General features: G+C 39.0%; 2 protein-coding genes across 5 annotated transcripts in view; one reads left to right on the top strand and one right to left on the bottom strand.

Annotated features, from left to right (window-relative positions):
• The window catches only part of rad51d (RAD51 paralog D), a 20,204-nt gene extending 17,547 nt beyond the window's left edge, over nt 1–2,657 (top strand). Inside the window, exons 10-11 of the mRNA XM_044221454.1 lie at nt 937–1,074; nt 2,521–2,657. Coding sequence (XP_044077389.1) covers nt 937–1,032 — 96 coding nt within the window. The 3' untranslated portion in view covers nt 1,033–1,074; nt 2,521–2,657. The remainder of the gene's footprint in view (nt 1–936; nt 1,075–2,520) is intronic.
• On the bottom strand, nt 1,859–21,126 carry lig3 (ligase III, DNA, ATP-dependent). Of its 4 annotated transcripts, none has more exons than XM_044221446.1 (21): nt 20,979–21,126; nt 18,695–19,275; nt 17,783–17,911; nt 15,995–16,210; nt 15,709–15,860; nt 15,277–15,443; nt 13,399–13,476; nt 13,123–13,291; nt 10,513–10,668; nt 9,229–9,360; nt 9,002–9,081; nt 8,509–8,596; nt 8,333–8,410; nt 8,021–8,144; nt 6,285–6,427; nt 6,115–6,189; nt 5,543–5,689; nt 4,766–4,916; nt 3,706–3,785; nt 3,473–3,556; nt 1,859–2,747 (listed from the first exon to the last, which is right to left on the bottom strand). In XM_044221446.1, exons 2-21 carry the CDS (start codon nt 19,245–19,247, stop codon nt 2,514–2,516), a joined length of 3,036 nt encoding a protein of 1,011 aa, XP_044077381.1. In that variant the 5' UTR covers nt 19,248–19,275; nt 20,979–21,126; the 3' UTR covers nt 1,859–2,513. The 4 variants fall into 4 exon arrangements, with proteins under 4 accessions (XP_044077381.1, XP_044077382.1, XP_044077380.1 ...); XM_044221447.1 differs by lacking the exon at nt 20,979–21,126 and adding an exon at nt 20,932–20,957; XM_044221445.1 differs by lacking the exon at nt 20,979–21,126 and adding an exon at nt 20,509–20,663.

Raw genomic sequence — 21,126 nt, 5'->3', positions numbered from 1 at the left:
CCATCACAGTAAACATCAAGTCTGCAGTATCTTGTCAGTTGCAGTATCATGAGGTAATGCAGTGTAGACTTGTGTAAACTGTATTTCCACATAATAATGTACCACTGACAAAAATTAATGCATACTTGATGTTCACTGTGATGGATCACACAACTCAGTTTTAAACTCAAGTAATTTTAAAGAGTCTTCTAATTGACTTTCATACCACAGAAATGAATGGAAACCGGTGGATGCCTGGAACTGTGGGAAAGATACACCAAAAACATAAAACTGCAGTGTGTGTGTGTGAGAGAACCATTGGCAAAAATGTGAAGTATACATGATCGTTAAGGAGCTAAAACTTTCCAACACACGTTTGTTGCCTTGACTAAAGGAATATTTTCCTCTACACCTTTATTATAAAGCTTGTTATGTGATTCATGGATCATTACAATTTTCCCATTCCACATTTAGGCAATGTGCAATGATCTCTTTAAGTGTAGCTTCTGAAATATAACTACAACTGCAGTGACTGTGGCCTTTTACAGTACGTCATTTAATAGTAATTCAGAGACACCAGTATGTCTCTGAATTGTTTTAATGTTTTTTGAAAATAATGGGAGCCTACGATTTCTGAAAGGAACGGCAAACCTGCAGTAGAACAGACGGTAGAAGCATCTGCGCACAGCAAATACATTAGTGGACTTTTAGCGGGTATTAATTATTGCTGAAAACAATCTTTGTTACTTTTTCCTCCTCTCATAAATACTGTTCGCAAAGGCGTTAATTCTACGTTTTCAGTTTTGGAGTTACAAAAGCGGTCCATCAGATGAAACAAAAAAGCCCTTTGACAAAGCATGTTCAGAATGAACATACCCAAAATGAATGTTTTATATTGCAGCCGAGTTTTGTTTTTGAAAATAGTAAATCAACACTGTCATCTGCTCTACTTCTTAGCCTTGTCACATCAAAGAAGAGTTTGACTTGCAGTGGTGGAGTCGCTCTAAAGAAGGATCGTCAGGAAAGAGAAAACTGGATGAGACTGATTCCTGATGAGAGCAAACTATAATCCACTGCCTAAATGTCTGATCAAAGGTACATGCATGTTTCTGGACCAAAATTGCAAAAAAAAAAAGTGTGTGTCTTTGAAGTCCCCCCCCCACCAAGCACTATGCAAATATTTAAATGATTGCTAAACTTTATTCCAATCAAAAAGACTGTTGCTACAATCATTAGCTCCTTGGTTTGTTACTTTCATCAGAATCATGTATAATAGCTTCAAAATTGACCCATTTATATCATGACACTGGCAGTATACTCCTTTTGAGATGCTCTTTCAATCCTCTGCTGCAGCATTAAAATTTCATTGGGTATCCTTTGTGCATGCGAGTATAGACTACTTTGACTCTTAAGATTTCGGCCAGAGATTGGTTTTTACAAGGACTTTCTTGCCTCTATATTCCTCCCTCTTCTCATGTGGATTTTGCCCCTCAGAGCTTTAATACATTCAAACATTTAATTAAAGCACCTCATAGCCTAAAGTATCCCAGGGATAAAAAGGCAAATCTGAATTATCCTTGAAAGCCATTCAGAGGCAGGAGGCTGCAGTAAAAGCCTTTCAGCATCTCGTCGGATTGTAGAAAGAGTCTCATGATTTAGAATCAAAGTGAAACGTATTTAGTTTAGGAGGAGGAAAGCCTTCTTAAAACTACTAATGCTTTTCATATGATCTTGGTAAATTCTGGAACAGTGCATCAGCAGTTCGGGAAGGCAGTGGTTACACCATGAGAAATCCATTTCTATCATATCCCTGATACCTCCACTGCAAGTAGCTGCAGTGCAAACTGTTGCAATTTGTAGAAAATAAATAGCATCAAAATGTTACTGAAACATTTTTATTATCCTTATCAGCATTTTGTTTATTCCTAATGGCAGACAAATTTGGTTGTTCTCAGTTCATGAGCTGGGGTTTAATACCTCGCAAAATATTTCACTCAGGCAGTAAAAATAATGCATGATGCTGATCAAACTCATCTTAATTCTGCTGCATATTCATTTTCAAGTCTGTACTGTAATTTATGTCACATGATCTCTTTGTAAAATGCATTTCACTTTAACTACATTTCTTATTGACGTTTTCTTACAAGAACTCATCTACAGTACACTTTCCATTTGCTCACAGACCTCATTTTATCAAAAATGTCATCAGTAAATTGGCTACATTCATCCCCAGTCTTCACAATCTACCAATTACACAAAATTGGCATAAACTAAATGTATATTGTATGTGTCCTCTGCTGGTTTGCAAGTGTACACAACAAAAGGGGTTTGAATTGAATAAATAAAAATCACGTCTGGTGTCACAGCAATCTCCCCAAAACAGTGTGTGTGTGATCTGGCCTTTGTGCCCAAACCCTAAAGATCAACCATGTTCATATGGTTTTACATGGAACAAAAGTGACGTTACACTGATGTGCAGTAGTTTATGGAAAGGTTAACGCAATGTATAAAATGTGTTGTTTTTTTAAAAATTGTTAACAGGGAGGGACGACACGCCTCTTGCGGATACATTCCCAGATCCAGCTGGGTGACACTCTCTGGGCCTGGCTGTCCTCTTCAGGTTCAGCCAGCGTATGTGTGGCTGAGGCGGCATCATAGTCCAGTACGAGGTCTCCGTCATACGCCACAAAGTACCGCCTCAGTTTGTCAAAGTCCTGCACTGAGACGGGTAGGAAAAGCTTCACCCCACTGAAGATGTCCAGTAGTGTCTGCAGGAAAAATACAAACGGTCAGCAGAGGAAACCAGTGTCACTTACCCTAAGTACTGTAAAAAACTGCATGGCAAGATGCATTTAACCTGATTGACTAAAACAGTTATTGAAATGTATGAATTGTTATTAATCAGTCAATTGACTAATCATTTGAACACTATTGTTTTGTTGTTTTTTAGGCATAGCTTGTACAGGACAAGTTAACTGAAAACTATGGTTTAGTACAAGTTGGGTGTCATTTTCGTAGCTCTGATCACCGGTTCTGATTTGGATTTGATTGTACTGGGCAAAGTAATTGCTGAGATTGTGAAATGTGGCGTCATGTCTAAAAATAGGTCCAATCGGGCAAGAAACGCAAGCTTTAGTAGGACATAATCGGGTTAAACGGCCGTTCTGTTTACAGCCTGTTTCTTACCTTTGCCCCTTTTTTAGCGATGTCACTGTATCCCCAGATCTCAGCAATTACTTTAGTGAGTACACTGTTATCATAACTAATAGTAACGATAAGACCGTAGTTTTCCTTCAACTGGTGTAAAGAGCCATTAAACCCTACAAATGGCAGAATTTGAATGTTCAGAAACGCCTTTCTCCTCAGTACAATTTTATAAAGCACCATAGTTTACCAATCTGAGTTTGAACATGTGGGAGCTGGATCGCCACTACAAACTGTTTCTGCGCACTTGTTTGCTTACAGTTAAATGAAGAGAGACTTATTGACTAACCTTGTCATTCCTTGGTTCCAGCAGTTGAGACGTTGCCTTTGCTTTGGTCTGTCCATTGCTGTGAACACTTTCACTTTTCTTCACCTGGTAGGAAACAGAACGGTCAGTTCATCACTACTGCATCAAGTTTAGCCCGTGCAGCTCAAGCCCACACACAAACTGTCTGACAGGATTATTGTAGTGATGCAAGTGTACATCTGTCATGTGAACATACTGTGCAGTAAATACAATACCTTCTTGGCACTGGGTGTTTCTGAGCCAGGAGTGCGAGGCTGGGATTTTACCGCCTTTGGTTTGGGTGGGTTGCTGCTGTCTGAAGTAAGAGCATGTTATTGATGATATATCAAATAAAGCAGCACTCCGTGACATCACACTGGGGTCAACTGTTTTGCCTCTTCAATCCACCAACACATCTCTTTCTGCTTTACTGGTCAAATTAAAATAATACTATGAAACATATTCCACTGTAAAATAAATGCCATACATTTCACATTTCTGCGTCCTTACTGAAATCTGATATTTGAAAACACATTTAAATGGTGGAGACATTTTGACATTGCTGTGGGTGTAGGCAGTGAGGGCGAGGATGCATCGCACGACTGAAGCAAAAAAAGTGCTTATCCAAAGGCTTTATAACTACTATTCATGAATATACTGAACCAGGGAAAAAGTAGAGTGGTCTGTAGGAGAATACACACATGGTACAGTACATTGCTAGCTAATGTCTACTGTTGGTACATTGGCTGTTTGGGGGCGAATAAACATGGACTGCAAAAACACTTAGGCGATCAAATTTGTGCTAACATGAGGCAAAAATTTGCTTCATGTTTAGTCAATCGATTGCCAGAAAATAAATCAGCAACAATTTTGATAATTGATTAATTGTTTTGAGTTATTTTGCTGCTTTCCTTTTTTCTATATGAAAGTAAAGAGTTTCCCCTCGGGGATCAATAAAGTATTTCTGATTTTGAAGTGAATATCTTTGGGTTTTCAACAAATCAAGCAATAAAAGCAAAGAAAAATATCTCGGACTATGGGAAATTGTGATGGACATTCCTTACTATTGACATTGTACAGGTAAAATGAAAGTAACTGTCAGTTTCAGCCCCAGTCTGAAAACACTAACGGTAAACATCCTGCCTTACTACAAACGTGTTGTAGCTTTAAATATTTAAAAAAATAATAATAATAAACTGTTGTATAAGCATCATTTTGTACAATAAAAAAAAAGTTATGAAAATAGTGAAAATGTGGTGCCACACAGTTCTCGTCCTCTTTATGTTGTGTACTTACTGGTTTTCTTGGGTGGAGCACTTCCATGGGACGAGGACGACGGGGAGTTTCCTCCGCTGTCCCCTCCTGATGAGCCCTTGTCATCGCCGTATGTAGACGGTCCAGCTGTCACTTTAAAGTCACAGTTCTCCTTTGATATGCGGAAGAGCTCCTGAGCAGAGTGATGAAATGACAACATGGGCTTCAGCCAAGAGATTGAAGACCTGTGTTGCATTCAAATAATTTAGCGCAGGCATGTTAACTGCCTGAGCCAGTATTTCAACTCATTTGTCAAGGTTTGCAGATACCTCTGACTGCAAATGTGGTCCTTGTCATTTAAATCATACTTAACTTATGCAGTCCCATGGGTGCTTTGTTCAACAGTATGCCTAATTATTTCACTCCTCCCATCACCTATATCACATTACCTCCTCTTTCTCACCCACCTTCCATCATATATTCTGATGGAAAGTGCAAGTAATTAGGAACAAACAATTCCAGGACTTACCCATTGGGTATTCAATATCAAATGAGTAACTGATTTGCAAGGCATCTTTTGTGATTGCTATCCTAATCGTTGGTGTCAGTGGTTAATTTTTCCCTGTGGTGCCTTCAGTTAAATGCATTTCAGAAAACATTTCCTACAAGTCATGTCCTTGAATGAGCAGTAAGTATCTAATCAAAATAGGGTGTAGAAAGTTTAATTTTCTCCTGCACTCAGGAAGAACTATACATTATTAACACCAATGCACTATCAGACTGGCATGTGTACTTGAATCAAAAAGGTAATAACCATACTTTAAGCTGGTGCAAGTTGGTGGCGCTCTTCCAGTCCTTGTCATCACGGATGCGCGTCATGCGGGGAAAGCGGATAGAGATGCCATCAGCGGTGTGCATTTCAGATTTGGAAAACTCTGCGCCTGTGATCTCCCAGACAGGTGCTTGCTGCAGCAGAGGAAGCAGCAGGTGAAATAAAAATGACAAGGCAAATATATGACTGATTCTCCATTAAATGAAAAAAGCAATTCTAACTTGTGTTAAAATGGGGATAAAAGCCATGACTATTACTGTTTAAGGAAAGAAGTTTGTGGATTTCATTACTAAGTTCTATTTTCAGAGTTGAAAGCCAGAAAGGGTAATTTCATTAAAGACAATTTTCAGTAGATATGCAGGTTGAAAACACCTCCCAGCTCTGCAGCGCTGGTGGTCATCATCAATATGTTTGAGAGTAATTTATTTGGAGAAACTGCAAGAGATGCTTTTAACTCATCTCTTCATTTAAAAAAGGTCTGCAGTACACAGTGTACAACTGGGCTGTGCATGAACAGGCCTACTGGGAAATACAAATGTGCTGAATAGTGAAATCTCACCTCAGGGTTGCGAATAATGAAATCTGGATAATAGTTCTTGATGATTTTCAACCAGCCTGGGATTTTGCTTGGGTCCTACACAAAGACACGCACAGACAAAAAGATTCATTTTCAATTTTACTACATCAGCTCAATATTCCAGACAGGCCTCCAAGTGGATCCTCTCTGACCTTGCTGATTTTGATCACATCCAGCTCTTTCTGGAGCCTGGCCAAGGTGGCGTCATCATAGCCTCCGGAGCACTTGGTGACTGTGCACCATTTCTTGGAGTCTGGGTCATAACAGCCCATTAGAAAACTGGACATGATGCCCCCTGGTGGGTAGAAGAACACACATGGCATTAATAGGGAAATTTAGAAAAGTGCTGCCTGTGGAGACTCTGCAGATTCACTGAATAATCCCTCAACAGGCTTTGAATATACATGGGTACATTGTATAATTTCACTTCAAGTGGTCATATTATGCTTTTTGGCTTTTTCCCTTTCCTTTATTGCGTTATATATCTTTTTTGTGTGTGTAATAGGTTTGCAAAGTGAAAAAGCCCACCCCGAAAGGAGTTACCCTCTACCACAGAAAACACTGCTCCTGAACTTCCTGAAAACAGCTCGATTGTAGTCCAGCCTTTACTTCCGTATTCGTCAGTGCGAGGGGAAATTTCCTTTGTACTGTCTTCCAAAGGACGATGAATTCAAGAATCAGTGGTTAAAATTTTATTTTAAACACTATTCCTCAGGACTACAACCCCAACCTTTTTTTGTGCTCACTTCATTTTACCGAGGACTGCTTTGTGAACCATCAACAGTTCAATTTAGGATTTTCTAAACACTTACTCCTGAAAATCGGTGCAGTTCTGACTCTGTATAGCCAATCTGGAGATTCAGAATCACAACCTGTAAGTATGTGTTATTAGTTGTGGATTTGATTTAAAATAAACAAGGCAACCTTTACCGAATGTTCAAGTGCAGAGTTGTAGGTTGTAGTTTTTTTTTCCTTCCAGCTATGAGCTGTTCTAAAAGATGAATAAAGTACATCTACAACGGCTGTTTACATTGCTTTACTACGTGGAGGCCGTTGTCATAACCAACAGTGTATTTGGTCCCTAGTTACACAACCAGGGCTGTGTTTGTCTAGCAAAAGGATATTATGTGCATGTGTGTCCATTTGCTTAGTTTGTTTGGTAGCTAAAACGGAGCGTTCAAGACACAGGGTGAGAAGAGGTGCTGTAGCAATGTGCAGTATGACAAAAAATATGGCGTTTTTTGAAAATTAAACATGTAAACCTATTCTGGTACAACCCCAAAATAAAATTATGAACCTGAAAATGGCCATAATATGACAACTTTAACTTCCCAAAACTAGCCTCTTCAAATCCACTTGAAAGGCCTTTTTTCCCAGCTGTTGTTTTCTACTTCCCACTTTTGTCCCACAGTATGTTATGACAAGTGTTTTATCTGATTTATTGTTTCTGCTGTTAGCTTGTCTTCACACTGCATGAGCTGTCTTCATTAGCCATGCTTTTGAGATTTGTACCTTTGTTTTTGCATTTGTTATGCTTCCATTGTGTTATATGCTCATTACCCAGCCTTCTCAGTGGGTCCCATATCTTGTCTGCTTGTATGCTTTACCCAATGACATGTTCTATCTGCATATTTTTCACATGAAATGCTGCTAAACTGGATTCTGGGCTTTTGTATTCATAATGTAACAGAGTTGTGTTATTGTTAATTTCACCATTCTCTTCTGAGTAAAATTCATACAGATTATATTTTAACCAATTGATCTACAAGGGTAAAGAAGTTTCAAGTGTTCTCATACCAAATCCTATTGTAATGTGTAATAAAGGGTGTGTTCATATAATTAACCAAAACGCATATTAACTGTCAGAATTGCTGAAAATTTTACAGACCATTCGAGCCTTTTCCATAGAAGGCCCCCAGCACCACCAGGTCAGCTGTGTCTGCCATCGCCCCTTCGTTCAAATAGTCCTTCTTCACTTTCAGCCAGTGGCGCTTCCCTGGTTCATAGCTGCCCTGAGACATACAGATATACAGAGATGGAACATCCTAATGTTTCAGCAACATCTGTACTTACAATTATTGAATAACTAATTATAAAAAAGTATGACTTGCTCATTGTGTTCACTTTTTTCCCCACTGTTACATTAGATACATATTCCCATCAGTTTCTTTCCATATGGAGATAAAAAAAAGCAACTAACCTTTATGTCTTTCAGCACCAGGCCTTCTAGTCCCTCTCTGATGACACGAGTTATCATATCAGCCAGATCTCCTGCCCTCTGACACACAGACAGACACACACACACACACACATTATATCATGAGCTATTACAGATGTATACATAAAGCGGAAAGCCAAATTCAGAGTTTTACTTACAGTGACGTGCTTCATCTCTGAGAACAGGATCCTGTTGCGAACTTCAACCATGTTGTCATGCAGGAACTTCCTGCGTTCACTCAGAGGCCTGGAGAGTATGATGGCAGTGGATAAATGTAAGACAGCTTATACTATCCACAACGTCCATAGTTATTAATGTAAACTGGGGACAAAACTAGATGCTACTCAACTAAAATACTGTTTAGTTGTAAAAACTTATGTGTGCAAGGGTTTTAGCTTTTGTGTTAATATGCAAGATAATAAAATATTCTAGTTTTGGGAAAATAACTGCTGTTGCTTAATTGCATGTGAATTTAAAAATGTAGGTAGATATATTTTACACATATATACTATGTCCACAATTTCTTTCATTAATCATTCAAAATGCTACCAGACATAGTAAAACTAGTACTGAAAGTAAAGAAAATCTGAAGTTAAACTACCAAACCCATGAGGCAAACTAACTTTAATGAATAGAATGAAAACACATTACCTCTCCATGAGACTCACGCCATTGAAGTAGATACAGTCGAAAACAAAAAGGCACACATTGGCATCTTGAAAGGCTGCTTTCTGAAGGGAGAGGAAAGGAGAGGAAAGTGTGAAGTGTGACAACGACTGGTAAAAAAAAAAGAAAAAGAAAAAAGCTGTGTGACAAATTCATGTAAAAAAAATAAATAAATAAAAAACAATTGGCTGTTGTGTTCTCTGTGTTCTCACCTTGTGTACACCCAAGGTCCCAAAGGGCAGGGGTTTACTGGTCTTTGTGTCAATTAGGAGGACTTCAGCATCCAATATCATACTGTGGCCTCCGGGAAAAGCCTGAGGGATGTAGTCCTTGAAATGGGCCACCTGAAACATCAACATGGACACACACAGGGCTTAGGTACCGAGTAAAAAAAAGAAAAAGAAAAAAAAAGGCATTTGAAACAACTATTACAGCAAGACTTAAGAGACTGGCACCCCAGGTTTTTAATAGGCTTGACACTGTAAAACTAATTGTCTAAATAATAAGGGGCATTATTGTCGACCTGATGTAGATTAAAACATGTTTTTAAACTGTAGATGAAATGACAAACGTTTTATGCATGCTACAACATATTTGGTCTTCCTCATTTGGGCTTGTACCCACTATCCACCTTCATCATACTCTGTAGTGGATGATCAGAATAAAAAACATTAGGAAACTTGGACTATTGTAATTAGACTCCATTCCCACCCCCACAGAATGTTAACCTAACATTAACATAAATTGCCTAATTACACTGGCCGAGGGTCCATTATCAGCCATTTGGATGATAATGGACAGCATGGGCAGGGCAGGCACACAGGGAAACATGTCTGAAAGGCAAAACCTGGGCCATTCTATAACAGACACCAGCAAGAACAAGTCCCAGTAGGGAAAGATAGTGGTGCTGGTTCTTAAATAGCTGCTCAGAAGCTGAGTAACCAAGGGGTGTTCCTTCCGGTGTCGTCATTAATAATAATGGGTGAAGTAGGAACTTGGAAAAAGAGACTTATGATTAAAATGCCTGCAGCATTGGGAGAAAAGTAAGAAAAAATAAGTATATAGGCCTCCATAAGCATTTGGATGGGTCGAGGGATATCCTCATGCACAAAAGCTCTAAGGCTTTTTTTACCTTGTGCCTGGTGTTATTTACTGATGTTTACTGGGGTTCAAGGTTGCTGTGAGGTATACATTGTGTGCACAGCAGCAACCTCTAGTGGTTTGACAGGGCTAATGAACATCATGTGGAGCTATTTATCCCTGCATGTTTAAGGCTCTCGGCCTCACGCTGAGAAAGCAAATGCTAGAAAATCACTGTGGGAAATGTCTGAATTTCACACTGGGAAAATACCTTTACGTTGCTAATCCTGCAGGGACAAACCTGAGGAGATTCTATTCTGACATGCATTGTCATACTAATATACACGGTATACAGCTTCACAGGCTGTGTGTGTGTGTGTGTTTGCATTTGTACTGTATGTGTGTGTATGACTGACTTTGTGTGGCAACACTGGTTTGAGGCTGCGGCTGAAGTAGCTGAAGTTGTCTCCATTCTTGTGGACCTGCACACGTTCTCCATCATACTTGATCTCAGAGTACATCCCGTTGGGGCATTTCTTCATGGCGTACTCGATGGATTTACATGCCTCTGCCTGAAATCACAAAGGAAAACAATAATTTACCAAGCTCTCAGCAAGGAACCAAATTCTCATATATAATTACTTTTCATTTAAAGTTTTCCCTAGTTGCTCCAGTGGCCTATCTTTTAGACTTTCTACTTTCATATACCCTTAAAAAAGGACTTTTTTTAATAATTTGCATTTCATTTTTGTACTTTGGGCCATTATTCCTTTCAGTAATAAAAACATTGGACTCACCAAGTTAACTGCTGAGATATGGGAACATAACTGTGACATAACTGAAAAGACGTCTGACGAGTCAAGAAACACGAGCAGTCAGACGATCAGATAGGTTGGAAACAAACCCTCAGGTTAGCCAAACTTATTTGAAAGATAAAATGAAGGTGAACAGTAAAATCACTACTGTTGTAAACATTCATCACACTTCCTGGTTCATGACATTTGGGCCGTGCTCACTTTCAGTTTTAACTCCAGATAAAGTGGTTTAGATTCTGTAATTTGGCTAAATTATTGGCTTGTTTACAACCCGTCTGATCGTCTGGCTGCTCGTGGTTTCTTGACCCGACTTTGTTGTAGAGATGTTGCCACGTTCCCAGATCGCAGCAATTACTTGGTTGAATACAGTATTATCATAATCAATAGAAATGGTTTTGCATAAAGGAGAGAGCAATAATGATAATGACAGCAAGAGAGAAGCTGTTTCCGGTTGAGAAAAAGCCTGCACTGTACTCAGCAAAACTACAACATGAACTCAATTATCTGGTGGACATGTTTGTGTCAATGTTCAACTAAAAACCTAATTTGTCCTTCTCAATATTGTAGCAGTGTCTTCTGGCAATATTGCACCGTTACACTGATCGATATGACTAGGCCTACAATGTGACTGCACATTCACCTGCTGCTCTGAGTGCACTAACCATGTTTCAAAGCTCACCACCCTAAATTTACACTTGGTTTATATGAACATGTTCATACTCTTCCTGACTCAATTCCATGTTTCACCCTTCCTAATGTGTCTACTGGATATAACAGGAAGGTGATGTAGCTTCTGCAAAATCAATGTTAAAAAGAGAAGGAAGTTAAGCCTGAAAACACTAAAGTTGTAAGCCTGTGGGAAGTTGGGAACTGGACTGTGTTATTCATTTGTAAACTGAAATGTGATATAGCTGCAGTGAATGTCCATTTACTTTTAACTGTGTAATTAAAAGTCTGCTATGTAATGTGCAATTTAATGGTCTGTAGGTTCTTTGGAAAACACATTTAAATCATGCTGAATTAATATTTGCATTTATAAAGAGGGATTCAGAATGGTCATGCGTTTACAGTAGACAGTTATCTGTAAGGTCCAGCTGCTGCCTGTTTGGCTGTCTACTGACAGGCAATCAGCTGGAAACAGATTCCTTCACATTAGCGGAAAACACCACAAGATCTAGAGAATATGATGTTTCAAAGTACGGATCTCATTCAATCTTCTGGCAGGCCAGTCACAGGCAGGGACACAGCTTAATGGTTAGATAGATAGTCAGTTCCTGTCTTACTAAATGTGTGTGTGTGGAGGTGCGCTTGCTTTGTTTATACTAACTGTTTGGCCATCTTAATCTTAAGTGAACACAAATGTACAATTGCTAAAAAAGGAATAGCTGACATTCTGAACTGAGTGAAAGAAATTTGTTTCATCTAAAAAAAATGTTCTTGCATGCAACAGTGTAAAAATCTACTCAAAGCCTCTGAGCTAACATTTCTAAAAAAAGAGGTCAAACGGTGCCTTTGGTATTAGGACAAAGACATCACGTTAAGTGACTTCAACAATTCAGAGGGCCGTATCTTATTTCTAACCTAACCTAATTTTCTTTTGAAAACCAAAAGGTATTAAAGCAAGAACTAGTGTCTTTTATTGGAAATCTATTTCTAATTTAGTCAATTTAGTTGTTTATTTTCACAGGTAACCCACATACCTTGCACTGAAGCAAAAATGGATTATTATAGTATTGGCCTACTGTTGGATACATAATGTATAAAGAATTTGCAATTAAATGAGGCCATTACCCGAAGGACACATAATGTTCATTTGATTCATTTTGTATGTGCACATGTGCCTCAAGAAATTCAGGAGGTCAGGAAGGTGCACTAAGGATGGGAATAATTTTAATTTGTTAAGTAATTATAGAAATAGTAGTCATCAAAACAAAATCTTTTTAGCTGTGTGTTTTTCTCTAGAACTCATTTTAAAATTCATTAGTGACTTTAACTAGGCATTTTTTAAATGTGAATGAAAACCTCCTCCTCTGTAATTATGCCAAGTTCCCTCACACTATTTGGTAATGTGACTTCCTTAAATCATTGCTTTTCAGACAAGTCAGCCTTGCATTGAATCACATAAAGACTAAACAGATAAATCAGGGAGAACTGTTGAGAACAGTGAGTGTGTGTATATATTTTTCACATTTTGGTGATAGTAGTACTCACCAACATGGGCTGAACAGGGGTCATGAGTGAGGCCTCCACACTGAGGAGTTTCCTGGGTCCTGAACCATTAGACGCCTCCTGCTGATTCCTCAATACCCGTTCAATCACGTCACCCAGATTACGCGAGGCCTTGAAGGCATCATAAGCATTTGGATCCACAGCATCCAAGCTGCATAATGAAAGAGGAGTTCAAGGTTAGCACGAAAATATAACCTTCCATCAAAGTGTCAAAAGAACATGAATATTAACTTCTCGGCAGAAGGCAAAGACACTTACACATGTTTTGCTCCAGAGTTCATCTTCAAGTCGTGTTTAATAAGTCGAATGATGCATTTCAGGTCATTACCGGTGCATCTATGATGAAAAGAGAATGCAGAATATCACTGCGGTGAAACTGTGAAGCAAATGCTGGCGTATTACAGTATCGTATGAAGCAGAATTTTAAGCAGTTATGACCAGAAAGGTTCTAAAATAATACCACATAAGCAGTAAACATAAAATAACATTGCTTGGTAGTACTGCATTTCACAGAAACTGTAAGTTATTCAGAAAAACCCTGATGTTTTTTAGCCATTTTGAAGACAAATGTCTGACAGGAATACAACTTCAAGTCATGTTCAAGTCGTGCTTGCTTTGCCCCTATCAGTGTCATATGACACAAGTAAATCTTATATTCAGTTCAGCACAAAATAATGCTTCTGTCTGTTTACTGCTAGCAAGATGCAATTTATGAAAAATAAACATAGTCCCTATCTGGCATCTGCTGCTGTGGAGGGTACATTCTCATATGAAGATGTCTAGTGTGTGTGTGTGTGTTAGTGTGTGAGAGAGACATGCCAGAGGCAGACACTAAAAAGGGAAAACTGCAAAAACCAACTAATACCAGCAATAAAAAAGCAGTGCAAGCAAAACAAGCGGAAACAAATAATTGCAACATTTACAAATATACTGTGAAAAATACTGTGAAAAGAAATCATAAAATCTGTCTCCCTGGCTGTTACACGTTTGTAGGAAAATATTTGCTGTATGTATGTATGTCCTTCGATTTTCTCGACAACAGTTCATCCGATCGACTTCACACTTTGCGGGTGTATTGCTAAGGACCCAATGGAGTTCAGAGTCAAATTTGGTGCAATTTGGCCAGATGGTGGCGCTACAACAACAAACTTTACATTTTGGCCTGTAATTTATGAACCATAAATCTCAGAAACACATTCTTTTCCTGGATTCTGTGGGTCCAGACAAATCTATAGTTCTAATCCAATCTATCATATAAACCATTTGTGTCTAGATCAATTTTCCACCATTTTGAATTTTGTCCAAATCAGTTTTTCCTCGCTACTCCTATAAATTCGTCACCAAATTTGGTACAGAACATCTCTGGACCAAGCCAGAAAAAGTTACCTTTTTGGATTTTTTATATTCCATACAGTTTTGCTATAGCTGGCCCTCAAAGTTTGCTCAAATGCTGTGGTCAGGGCTCAGGGATCATAGTGACTTGAAATTGTACTTTGTAAGAGTGCAATTGGCTGGTTAGCATTACCAAAACGAGCAACGCTTTAGTCTGTCTCAATACTTTCTGACATCCCTACCTGTCTATGGTACTCAGCCACCGGCCCCCTTTTTCATACTGACTTTTTTTAAATGGGTCATAAATCTATAGTTTCTTTCCTTTTTTTTTTTTTTTTCAAAAATCAAAGTAATTTCCTAAAACAGCTGGACACTGAAGATTTTAGCAGACGTTACTCAGACAGTAGCAAATTGCATTTGTTGGGGACCATTTTCAGCCACAGATTTAGAGCATTTCATGTACTAGTGAGTATTTACAGCACCGGGATATGCGGAATACAAAAATACAAAAACAAAATTATTTCGAGAATTAAATACAGTTCTGCACTCTGTTGATGCTGTGCGACACCGCCAAATGGCTGAATTCTACACAGTATTGTTTTCTTAAAACATCACTTCACAGAAAAGGTCACTTAAAGTACACTGAACTGCGCCACATGATAGTTCATGTTACCTTTGGATAGGCTGAAGAAGAGCCTTAAACTGTTTTTAATATAGCAGGTCTGCAGTACTTATGCAGTTCCTTATCTGTACTGTTTTACCAGCCAGCCCAATTAATATGAAAATGCTGATGTACTGTCTTACTTTTTGGCAATATCCTCTAGCTCGGTCTGCTGCTCATCCTCCTTGGTCAGCTGGGCGAGGCGGATCAGGGAGGCATCCACTTCCTGGATGGTCAGGAGGCTCTTGGTAGCCGCAGGAAATGATTTACTCTCCTCGAAGAACATCCTCACTGTCTCAGACACATCGCCCTTGAAAAAAAATAAAAATAAGACACCCACTGTATTTTACAAGTGTCCTTTTAGACAATTAGTTCCTGTCATCCTTTTCAAGACACAATGTCAGGAGACAATAATTGGTGCAGAATAAAATCCCCTGAGAAATATATTTTCAATCTAATAATATCAATGAGACTGCTTTGAATAATCGCTGGCGAGAAGGTAGTATAGTTCAGTATATGTGGTATACATTCGCAAATCATGAGAGCTCATGTGTGAGAACATATGGATCACAGACCTGTTCCAGATCGCGCACCATGGCATCCTGGTCACATCTGAATATGCGGCTGAAGAGTTTTACGATCTGCTTGTCATTGAGGTTGTAGACACTTTTTACAACGCCTGGCAGGAGTAGCTTCACTGTCAGGTAAAGATCTCCATGGAACTTATCTAGGATGGACGAAAAGAACATTTCAGACAAACATTTAGTAGTAGAAAACCTGGCCTTGGATTCTGTCACATGCTGTCATGCTGAAATCTGCTCACAAACACAATATAAACAAAAATACTGATAACACACCAACCTCCACCTGAGCCCTTCTTGAGGAACTTTTCAATAATCTGTGTCTTGACATTGTAGCTGTTGTGTTCTGCCACCATGGCACAGAGCTTGCGAAACTCTCTGAAGAGGCAGTCCTTGTGCTGGGGGTCACAAAGCTGGGCGGACAGGGGGCTGCCGTGGCTGGCTTTGGCAGGGGAAGAAGATGGTCCCGGGCTGCTGGAGATACCAGCCTTCGCAGCTGACAGGACAGCGAAGTGGAACAGTACAAGTGATTAAACCAATTTGACAAAACAAGTGTTTCTGCTTGGATTTACAATGGAACAAAAACTTAAAGTCACATTATCTTGATTTTAACAGTTTAAATGATTATCTGTTAGTTTCAGAATTTACTGATTACTTTTAAAGGGGATAACTCAATTTCTGAGAATTTTCAGCCTTTGTACTTTGGCTTTATGCTAACAATTTCTCGAAAACATTTACAAAAATACTTCTGCAAAATGATAACAGTTACATTACAGTTTGGAACTGCTGTTTCCAAAATACACATATCCATAGTCCTTCGAAGCAAGGGACTTCCTGTCCTAGTTGTGCCTCTCAAGCTGCATAAAAATCAGAGATATTCCTGCCTACTCAAATTAAAGGCAGTTTTTCATTATGTATACTTCATTTTTCAAAATATGAGTTTATTACTGATGTCTTACATTATTGCTGGAATTATGAAAAATAGTATAGCTTCAACCTATTTATTGCTACAGTCCAGACTGTGTATTGGACAAGCTTGTTGACCTGTCCTACTAAACTCCAATCTAGACGTCGTCGGTAATTTAGCTTTGATGTGAACACTGAGGCAATATGGAAGAAAGGGCAACAAAGACTGTATTTTCTGTGGAGGTTAAATGTTTTTAATGTTGACAGAAAGCTGATGGTGCTATTTTACAGATCCATCATAGAATCAGTCCTGAATTTCTCACAGATTTGTTAGTATGGGAATTTGAATGTGTGAAACAGGAATCAACTGGGCAAAATTGTCAAGGTAGCGAATAAACTCATTGGTTAGCAGCAGCCCTCTCTTTCAGAGATTTTTAGCAGAAAAAGCTAAATCAATCAAAACAAATCCAGACCATCCTCTCTGTAAGGAATGTGACATCCTCCCCTCTGGTCAGAGATACAGGTTTCCAGAAATTAGGTGCAACAGGTTCAAGTTTTTAATTCATCCCATAAGCACTCTTAAAACTTTAATACACCAAAAAACTGCCTCTTAGTTCCCCACACAGCTTAGCACTTTATCTTGTCCCCGTTCTTGTTGTTGCTGTTTTTCTTGCTGCTTTTATCACATGAACCTTTTATTGTGTTTTGTATTGTGTGTTTATTATGAGCACTTTTAATGTCTTCAATAGTCTTATTGTGTTTATGTTCTGTGAATGTATGTTTTTATGCTGCCTTTCTGCCTCTTGTGGGACAATAACGATCTGAACTGAACCTATACATGTTTGGCTGTACATTCTGGATCTTACTGTCTTTATTTCTCAGCATTAAAAAGCCAGTCTATTAAGGCTGATGCAAATGCTATTTGAGACAAAGTGTGGTGTGTTGAGGGCCCATTCCTCCATGTGAGAATAATCAGACAGAAGTGGAATATATTTTTCTGACCCTTTCTGATCCAAGATGTTCCTTTAGGCTGTCTCGAGTGAGAAAATCATCTTTTGTATAATGTCCCTTGCTTCAGTTACTTTTGTTGTAATATTTCCTCATTTGTGAATAGCTTTAGAGCAATTTAAGAAACGTCTTGACCCGAGATGTCATATCTTACCAGTGAAGCCTGAGAACTTGCGTGGAGCGTTGACAGATGGGTCAGCAGGAGGAGCCATTAGTTGGCTGGTGGTGTTCAACTTGGCCTGCACCTTCTTCTTTGGACTTGCATTGACTTTGGCCATCAGTTCTACAAGACAAGACGAATGGCTTTAGAACAAATAAGACCCTTTGACATGAGATACCATACCATACCAATTTAAGTTTTCAACATACAAGTGAAACAATGGCATAAGAAAGAACAAAGATGTTAACACTGAATGGATCCCCTTGTCACATACATATACATTATACTTACACACTCACACCTATATGTCAATGCATACACAATTGTGTATGTGTCATTTAACCTGCACTGTTGTTTTAATCCTGAATCTGTTTTCTTCATTCGTTTGTTTAGTTTTTCTAACCTGAATTTAAAAGCCTAACCAGAGATGGGGGTTTCAAATTAACTTTACGGTTGTATCTGGGCACCAGCCCAGATATGACCGTATAACATGGTAGAGTTGGGCGCCCCGGGAACTCACCGGGTAGAACGCGTACCATGACATCAAAGGTGAGTCTTTACCTGTGTCTAATCTGTGGACAGGTTAGTTAGTATCAACACTGTACTGCAGCGTCTGGTCAGTTTCATTGACTGCTGACTTTCCGAATATGTGATAATGTCTTGATTACATTAACAGGAAAAATCTTCCTTTTTATGTGCTCCCTAGAAAGGTCAAAGGTCAGTGCCCCTAAACAGCAGTTCCCAGGTTAGTGTTAGAACTACCTAGAATCCACTATAAAAGGTTACGAATGTACAAAGAAGACAAGAGCAACAGTTTTATTAGATGTTGTGACGTACTGAACATTACTAAGAAATATGGCTATTGAATAGTAGAAAAAAGTAATTTTGAGTGTGTGCCTGTTGTACCTGAAACGTGTTTATCAATGAGCCCTTTGTCTTCGTCCTGCAGCTCCTCCCAGCCCTCCAGATCTGTGATGTCCTCAATCTTCTTCGTGGTGGCTCTCGCCCTTTCCAGCTTCTCAAATATACACTTCACATGATACCACTCTTTCATCTCCCCTGCAGACTCGCTGAAAGGGTTTGGCACAATCTTCCCTATGCGCACTATGCCCTTTTGGATTTTGTCCTTGCATTTCTTACATCCTGCAGTACCGCGTTTGGCGTATTCCACGATGAACCTCTGATCTGCCATATCTGGCTGGTTGGAGAAACACTGATGTAGGGAAAGCAGCGGACGACCGTTTTGGAGGAGTCTGTGTTTATGGGATACCAAGGAGAAATTATGGATTTGCGGGGGGAAATTTAATGCACGAACAGTTGGAGGTAGATGTTTTAAGCATGAAGAGACAGAAAAGGCTCTACACACTTTCCAGAGTTGCTGACACCTGACAAGTGCTCCAAGAGGGTGTACGCCTACACAGACAGTCTTGTGAGCTAATAAAATAAGCTGCCTCTGCATCCAGTTGTTACGGTGGGCAAGTTACAACCTAAAGAAAGAAAGGGGACATAATGGTTAAAGAGATAATTTATTTTTGCTCTACATAAAGCTTTCCGTGGCATATCAAACATTACTGGAACCATTCGCACTGATTAAAGGTTTAAACTACCTTAACTGACTGAGCTTGGTCTTATTTCCCTAATTGTTGCATTCATGACAATTAATTGTGTGCCACATATCAACACTCATTTCACCGTAAAATTGTATGTAGCTCCAGTTTAATGGTAGCACTGCTTCCCAATACACATTAGGGCCAAAGTAAGCCCCAACAACTGATCACAAAGTAATTTACTGAATAGTGTCCAGGTCATCATAACCCTCTAGCTGTTGGTGATAATGTTTCACTTATGTTTTTAATCCAATATTTTCATCAGATTAAGTTACATTTACACTTGTTTCCTCTTTACTAATAGTTCAACCCAAGTGTACAAAGGCCCTCTTGACCAGACTCATCTCTCGATATGTTGACATGTATATATATGTATAAACCATGAGGATTATCCATCTAAACAACAAATAGAGCTAGATACATTAAAATACCATAACATAAAGAATACAGGGATAGTGCTATACATAGTGACATAAATAATACAAGTCGTATGAGCTTTCTAATTCTGGTAAACGTTTTGAAGGCACAAGCCTGTTGGTGGAGGATTACAGTTAAATGTGACAAAGGAGATGATGGTGTATTTCCTTGCAATAAAATTAATGCTAATCCAGCCGTAACTGACCAGAATGCCATTCTACAGTTTTGCCATATAACTATGCAAGCTACAAAACTGTACTCCGTTACATGCACCATATGTTTTAAATTACAAAATTGTTAACAATTCGGCGTATTTCCTTGCAAAAAAAAAAAGGATGTAACAAAAGCTGGTGGAACTTCGGGTTAACAAAACCTAAGACACACTGCTTATGTGCTTCCTCAACACTTTAACAGTAAACATTAGACTTCATTGGTAACCTTGCATGTATGTTTGAAGATAGCGTCTCCATTTATCGCTATAAAGTTCAATATAATTTTAACGTTTGGAGTACAAGATACGTGTCTAATGACACGAAGGCAATTGTTAGGCTAACTAGTTGATTAGCTTTAGCCATAATTCCTCTGTCCCACATACACATAAAGACAGCTAGGCTAGCTAGCTAACATATTTCACACAAACTATCCAAAAATAAGTGGACAGTCGGTAATATCTCTGCACATATTTAGCTACTGTACCTTGTAGAAGCTTAGAAAAATGTGATAGCACGGTTTAAATTGCTACTCCTCATTGTTGTTAGACAGTGTCAAGCTAACTTCAATTAAATTATAGACACAACACACTTCCGGTATGTCTCTGCAAAATAAAAGCTATATTACCGAGAAATTTGTATTAATTGCATGTAGAGTATATTTAATTAAATGTGCAACCCTTGTAAACTAATACCATACTGTTGCCCCCCTCATAGACCATGTGAGATGCCTTAATTGTTTCAACGGGTGACATTTGTGCTTTACTTCGAAGGATAAATAGTATATTTCCGGTTACTCTCTGGTTAATTCTGATTAGCTTGACGCCACTAGCCAAAGCTAAAGCCAAAGGGGCTACAGCATGGTCAGTAGAGGTTGGCGACACCGCAAAATTTGGTTTCAATCCGTTACCAAGTAATACAGGGCCAGAATCTCCGATATCCTGGTTTAATACACACATGCTGTTGGCGACGTTTTCATTCACAGCTGTGAAATAGCTCCAAACGACGCTCCTCTTTTGTTCAGCCATCACTGACTGCAATTGTGTTTGAGATTAAACTGGTCAGGGTGCGCGCCGCCACGTGGTGCGTGACGCGTTTGAGTGCA

This window comes from Siniperca chuatsi, linkage group LG14 (genome assembly GCF_020085105.1).
Source record: "Siniperca chuatsi isolate FFG_IHB_CAS linkage group LG14, ASM2008510v1, whole genome shotgun sequence".
Classification (NCBI taxonomy): Eukaryota; Metazoa; Chordata; class Actinopteri; order Centrarchiformes; family Sinipercidae; genus Siniperca; species Siniperca chuatsi.
This window is presented reverse-complemented; position numbering and strand designations above follow the sequence as displayed.

Bases quoted from the DNA above. Each gene is read 5' to 3' on its own strand.
- lig3 (XM_044221446.1), bottom strand. From the start codon at position 19,247: ATGCAGAGGCAGCTTATTTTATTAGCTCACAAGACTGTCTGTGTAGGC. The intron at 5,690-6,114 runs GTGAGATTTCAC...CCTCTGCTGCAG, and splicing joins TCATTATTCGCAACCCTGAG to CAAGCACCTGTCTGGGAGAT. The intron at 2,748-3,472 runs GTTAGTCAATAA...TTTTTCCTGCAG, and splicing joins TGGAACCAAGGAATGACAAG to ACACTACTGGACATCTTCAG.